At 46.4% G+C, this 7,500-nt stretch overlaps 1 protein-coding gene across 1 annotated transcript in view; it reads left to right on the top strand.

Moving 5' to 3' along the window:
- Positions 1 to 7,500, top strand: part of csmd2 (CUB and Sushi multiple domains 2) — a 396,217-nt gene that overhangs the window by 191,688 nt on the left and 197,029 nt on the right. The window contains exons 17-21 of the mRNA XM_031586639.2: positions 626 to 813; positions 3,471 to 3,659; positions 4,597 to 4,713; positions 5,473 to 5,688; positions 6,727 to 6,915. Coding sequence (XP_031442499.1) covers positions 626 to 813; positions 3,471 to 3,659; positions 4,597 to 4,713; positions 5,473 to 5,688; positions 6,727 to 6,915 — 899 coding nt within the window. The remainder of the gene's footprint in view (positions 1 to 625; positions 814 to 3,470; positions 3,660 to 4,596; positions 4,714 to 5,472; positions 5,689 to 6,726; positions 6,916 to 7,500) is intronic.

Consider the following 7,500-nt stretch of genomic DNA (forward strand, 5'->3'; position numbering starts at 1 on the left):
GAAAAAGAGTAAGGGTTTTTCTTTTACAGCAAGCTGTCAGCTTTTTGAAAAAACACACTATTTGGGTTGTTTGGCAGTATTGAGTTTTGAGGTTTGTTCAGATTCACAAACAAACAACAAAACTCAACGCAGGTAGGGTGAAAGGGCCCAAGACATGAAAGAGGTTCAGTGTCAAATCTAACGCTGTGAGTGTTGACTGAGGTTCAGTGTCAAATCTAACGCTGTGAGTGTTGACTGAGGTTCAGTGTCAAATCTAACGCTGTGAGTGTTGACTCAGGTTCAGTGTCAAATCTAACGCTGTGAGTGTTGACTGAGGTTCAGTGTCAAATCTAACGCTGTGAGTGTTGACTGAGGTTCAGTGTCAAATCTAACGCTGTGAGTGTTGACTCAGGTTCAGTGTCAAATCTAACGCTGTGAGTGTTGACTGAGGTTCAGTGTCAAATCTAACGCTGTGAGTGTTGACTGAGGTTCAGTGTCAAATCTAACGCTGTGAGTGTTGACTGAGGCTCAGTGTCAAATCTAACGCTGTGAGTGTTGACTGAGGCTCAGTGTCAAATCTAACGCTGTGAGTGTTGACTTCAAATCGTTTCTTTGTGTCTTTGCCTCACTGTTTTGTTGGCTATAGGTTCCGGACGGAGGTGAACTACGATGTCCTAGAGGTGCGCGACGGCCGGTTCCCCTCCTCTCCTCTGATTGGCAGTTACCAGGGAACCCAGGTGCCCCAGTTCCTGATCAGCACATCCAACTTCGTGTACCTGCTCTTCTCCACCGACAAGAGCCACTCCGACATCGGCTTCCGCATCCGATACGAGAGTATGCAGTTATATAATTACTCTGTGCTATATACATCAGTATAATATATAATATGATGTGTGTATGTATGTGTGTGTATATATGTATATATATATGGAGTAATACTATAGACATCAGCTTCCGCATCCGATACAAGAGTATGCAGTTATATACATCACTCTGTGCTATACATCAGTATATATGTATATACTTATACTATAGACATCGGCTTCCGCATCTGATACAAGAGTAGGCAGTTATATACTGTACATCACTCTGTGCTGAATATACATCAGTATAATCATCATCCGATACGAGAGCATGCAGTCATATACATCACTGATACTCTGTGCTATATACATCCATATAGTATATATCGAAAAATATATATGTTGTTATATTATATAAGCCAGCAAATATAGATATACTGTATATACTCCAAATCAATACATAAAATAGTTATTATTAGCAAATGCTCTTACATTATATATATTTTTTTATCAACATTATAGATATAATCCCTTTATTTACAATTACTCTGGGACACCATGTGTGTTTCTGTTTGTAATACACTGCATCTGTTGTCCTGCCATGGGATTTCAATTCTCATTATAGTAATAAAGTCGAGCGGGCCTCTGGAGAGACTCCCTCTACATTCCGTTCCATTACTGTACTTCCAGATCTTCTTAGAGAAATGAGGGGCGCTTGATAGGCCTGATGAAGACTTAACTGGAATTACAAACCACTTTTAGAGTCGTTTCTGTCATACGGCGACACCACCACCTTCCTAGACACTCAGAGAGAGAGAGAGAGAGAGAGAGAGAGAGAGAGAGAGAGAGAGAGGAGGGAGGAGGGCCTGATGAAGACTTAACTGGAATTACGAGGCTTTCCTGTCATACGGCGACACCACCACCTTCCTATGCACTCAGGGAGAGAGAGAGAGAGAGAGAGAGAGAGAGAAAAGAGAGAGAGAGAGAGAGAGGAGGGAGGAGGGGAAAGAGAGACTGTAATTATCACTCCTCACGTATATCTTGCCGAACCACAGTGCTATAAGTAGGGCCCACAGTTCCTAGCGTCCTACCTGAGCGTCAGTGTCACGTGCACACACACACACACACACACACACACACACACACACACACACACACACACACACACACACACACACGTCAGTGTCACGTGCATAATGAAACAAAAGGTATCAGAGCACACACACACACACACACACACACACACACACACACGTCAGTGTCACGTGCATAATGAAACAAAAGGTATCAGAGCACACACACACACACACACACACACACACACACACACACACACACACACACACGCACACGTCACTGTCACGCACATAATGAAACAAAAGGTATTAGCAATAATCACCATGGGTTCTGTGCTACTGAGCCTGGGGTTCAATCACATGGTATGATTACTAAATAATGGTGCCATGATTAGGGACTAAGATAATGCATACCTGCACACACGCAAGTGCACACCCACAAGTGCACACCCACACACACACACACACACCCTTCAAATCATTCACCCTTCACATTATTAACCTTTCCCATCACTCACAAGAGGATTTACAGGAAAGCACACACACACACACACACACACACACACACACACACACATTCACCCGCACAAGCACACACACACACACAGACTCACACTGTTTTAATTTCAGTGTGGGGCACACGGAGAGCCTGTCTTTGTGTATTACTGCCATTTATAAACGTCCTCTCGTGCTCTATTTTGGTAATCTTCAAACACAATGTCAATCACTGATTCAGAGCATCACACTCAGGCTTTGTGGCTCTGGTCACTTTAACTGTCACTGCCACGGTTATCTCCCCCGGGCTTGATCAAGTATCTTACACACACACACACACACACACACACACACACACACACACACACGGACACACACACACACACACACACACACACACACACACACACGGACACACACACACACACACACACACGGACACACACACACACACACACACACACACTCACGGACACACACACTGTCACACACACATACACAAACACACACACACTCACACACACACACACACACACGGACACATACACTGTCACACACACATACACAAACACACACACACTCACACACACAAACTCACACACACACACACACTCTCACACACTCTCACACACACACACACACACACGGACACACACACACACACACACACACACACGGACACATACACTGTCACACACACATACACAAACACACACACACTCACACACACACACACACACACACACACACACGGACACACACACACACACACACACACACACACACACACACACACACACACACACACTCAGACACACACATGCCTGATATGCAGTAATCGTAAGGTGGCATCAGTGTCAGTCTCTTTGATGTTGTCTCAACATTAGCTTAGCGCTGGTAATCATGCGCCTTTTGCAGCGCAGCATTGTCTTCAACAAGTGAGCATTCGGCTAAGCATTGAGTCAGTTTCTATACGCTATTTATTCTATTCATTTTCATTGTCTATATGATGTGTTGATCTCAAACGAGCGCATAGGCACCTGCTTCCCCCGGCGTCCGCTGCGTCTCCATGGAAACACTGTTTACTGACTAACACGCTGAAAATATGTCTCCTCAGCTTTGCAGCTGCAGTCGGATCATTGCGTCGATCCCGGAATCCCAGTCAACGGCCAGCGTCACGGCAACGACTTCTACGTGGGGGCGCTGGTGACGTTCACCTGCGACGCCGGGTACACGCTGAGCGACCCCGAGCCCCTGGAATGCGAGCCTAACTTCCAGTGGAGCCGACCCCTCCCCAGCTGTGACGGTACGTTCCGGGCTCCAGCCGCGGGTGCCGTGGCTCGTACCAAAAAGAACAGCACCTGGGGGGGAGTCGGGAGGGAGGTGGTTAGAGAGGAAGATCAGAAGGACACGGGTGATTTAATTCAAATCGCATAATGGCTACAGAAGAGTGGTGGTGAGGAAGGAGGGAAAGATGGAGGGAGGGAGGGAGGGAGGGAAGGAAGGGAGGGAGGGAGGGAGGGAGGGGGCATTTTAAAGATAAGATGGGATCTTCTCTTTTTTTCTCTCCTAGTTCTGCTTATTCGGCCATAAATGCTTTTATATTTAAGGGTGTTATTGATTTGTGTTGCTGGGTAATGGCGGGAATAATGTGCCTCCATATGTTTGTGTCCTTCAGAGGGGACACCCCGAGTAAACTCCATTTTAGTGCATCGTGAAAACAGAATGGTGTTTTACACAACCCGATCAGACACAGGCTGTCTGCTCTCTGCTCTCTCTCTCTCTCTCGGTCTCTCTCTGCTCTCTCTCTCTCTCTCTCGGTCTCTCTCTGCTCCTCTCTCTAGCTCTCTCTCTCTCTCTCTCTCTCTCTTTCTCTCTCTCTTTCTCTCTCTGCTCTCTCTCTATCTCTCTCTCTCTCTCTCTGCTCTCTCTCTATCTCTATATATATATATATATCTCTATCTCTCTATCTCTCTCTCTTTCTCTCTCTGCTCTCTCTCTATCTCTATATATATCTCTCTCTCTCTCTCTCTGTCATATTCTTTCTCTCTTCTCTCTCTACCCCTGCCTATTCCTGCTCCGTTTGCCTAGCCTCTAACTTCTTCAGCACTCCCTGCATGATTTTTTGACTTGATGTATTTTTGAAAGTCAAGTTTCTCTCTCCTCCACTTTCCCTCCATCTCTCTTTCTCTCTCTTTCTCTCTCCTCCATCTCTCTTTCTCTCCCTTTCTCTCTCTCTCTAGCCCTGTGTGGAGGTTTCATCCAGGGCAACACAGGCACCATCTTGTCTCCCGGATTCCCTGACTTCTACCCCCACAATCTCAACTGCACCTGGATGATCGAGTCGGCGCATGGCAAAGGTACCCAGAAGACACTATACCATTTCATCTCAGTCCTGCTGCTCAGATCCCCCCTGGTACTGAATATCTTTCATCCCTCCCTGCTTCGAGCACATCTGATGAAAGTGTAATTATGATGCTCCCGATGACCTCATTTAGGTGTTCAGCCAATCAAGCGAGCCATTGATGAGTTCAGATAGGCACGCAGAGCAGGGACAGAGATTAGGGAGGCCGCAGTAGCAGGATTTAAAACACTACACGGTCACACACAGACAGACTTTACAGATGGTTTGTTGAAATTCAAGCTCAGTCCTTCTAATTGATCGTTGAACATCACCTTAACCAAAAACCCAACCCCTAACCCTCACTTTAACCATACATTGTAGTTGACAGAGTTTCAACAGATAGTTTGTTTATAATCTGAGTGTCCGGAGGTAGTTGATAGGAGACCATCCAAAGTGTACTACAGGTGTGAAGTTCACCTCTTCTCCTCACCTGTATAGCCCATATAACTACTGACAAGTTTAACACTCTACTTTCCCATCACTCTTGTCCAGGAGTGAAGTTCACCTTTCCCCTGTATAATATGAATACTGATCCTTCTGAAACCGGACTATGCCCCCTCTCGCCTGTGTAGGTGTGCAGTTCACCTTTTTACTGCCGTAGTACGAATGACTCTCCCCACCCCCCCTCTCGCCTGTGTAGGTGTGCAGTTCACCTTTTTACTGCCGTAGTATGAATGACCATCCCCCCCCCCCCACCTCCCTCTCGCCTGTGTAGGTGTGCAGTTCACCTTCCACACGTTTCACCTGGAGAGTCCCCACGACTGCCTGCTGGTGACGGAGAACGGCAGCTTCCCCGAGCCGCTCTGGAGGCTCACCGGCTCCACCCTGCCTCCGCCGCTCAGCGCCGGCCTGTTCGGCAACTCCACCGCACAGATCCGCTTCCTGTCGGACTTCTCCGTGTCCTACGAGGGATTCAACATCACCTTCTCAGGTAAGGAGGGATTCATGGAGCCTCAAGTAACAATATGGAAGTACGTTAGGTACGCACCTTTGTTTGATATAGTATCGGTAATAGGCAGCCTAGGTATTCGTGTGAAGGGGCAATTAGCACATATGCTCACTAGCTAGCCAGATTATTGAATATCTAGTTTTGACTGTGTCGTTTTGTTGTTCAAGTAGGATCCGTTTTAGCTCAAACACATCAGCTAGCAAGTTATTACGTCTGTAAGACTGTTAGCTGCATTTTAGTTTAGGACTAAAACTCTTCAATGTCATTTGAAACCATTTGTGTGTGTGTTATGGCTTTTTTATGTTTGGCTTTTGGAGGTGATTTAAGGGCCAGATGAGTCTGTGTGGCCTCAACTGTTAAAATCAGGCAGCAAACGTTTACAGGCAGACTGTCTTTTAGAGTGCTGAGGTGTCAAGGTTGCCTTGACAGCAGAAAGAGGTCGCCCTGACATTTTACTTCAGAGAGTGTAGGTGTATCAGGCTGGAGAACTCACCATTATGACAAACTTTCTCTCTCCACCTCTCTTTAGCTATGTGTATCTCTCCCTCTGTCTTTCTTTCTATATATTGCTCTCTCCCTCTCTCTCTCTCTGTCTCTCTCTCTCTCTCTCTCCTCTCTTCTCTCTCTCTCTCTCTCTCTCTCTCTCTCTCTCTCTCTCTCTGAAGATGCTTGTGTTGTGGGTACCCAGTGGTATATACTCTAGTCCTGCGTGTGTTTTAATCATGCGGTGAATACTGGTTAAATGAGTCTTAAGCCTTCTCTTTCTGGCTTGCATAGTTAGATAGTCTAAGTATAGTATAAGCATATACAGTATATGTGAATATATTTATTTGTTCTGTTTTTATATGTAAGACTTCTGTCTAAAAAATAATATTTGGCTTCTTAAAATAAATATGCACACACACACATATATATATATATATAATATATAAGAGATGCATGTTCAATGTTAAACAAAAGAGATCTGAGTCGTGAGTCGATCTGAACCCCCCCCCCCCCCCTCCCCCCTTATCTCCTCAGAGTATGACCTGGAGCCTTGTGAGGACCCAGGCGTTCCCCCGTTCAGCACGCGTAAGGGCCTGCAGTTTGGAGTGGGCGACGCCCTCATGTTCTCCTGCTTCCCCCAGTACCGGCTGGAGGGCCCCGGCCGGGTGGTGTGTCTGGGGGGCAGGAGGAGGGTGTGGAGCTCCCCGCTGCCCAGGTGTGTTGGTAGGTGGTCACGTGCTTTTTTCTCCTTTTATACCACGCCTCTCACATACACATGGGAACACACACACACACACACACACACACACACAGGCATCCACAAATTAACCCATACAGATACTCTCTGTCTCTATCTTTCTGAAACACACACAAATACACATGTACCACTAAACACAGACACACCCACACACATACACACACACACACAGCACACACACTGTGAAAGCGGATGATTGTTCTCTGTGGTTTACGTGCTCCAGTGTATGTCCACTCCCCAGACAAACACACACACACACACACACACACACACACACACACACCACACACACACACACATCTTCACGTCTGTTCTTAAACCCACAGACACACACACACACACACACACACACATCTTCACGTCTGTTCTTAAACCCACAGACACACACACACACACATCTTCACGTCTGTTCTTAAACCCACACACACACACACACACACACACACACACACACATCTTCACGTCTGTTCTTAAACCCACACACGCACACACATACACACACACATCTTCACGTCTGTTCTTAAACCCACAGACACACACACACATCTTCA

The sequence above is a fragment of the Clupea harengus genome, chromosome 19 (assembly GCF_900700415.2).
Source record: "Clupea harengus chromosome 19, Ch_v2.0.2, whole genome shotgun sequence".
NCBI lineage: Eukaryota > Metazoa > Chordata > Actinopteri > Clupeiformes > Clupeidae > Clupea > Clupea harengus.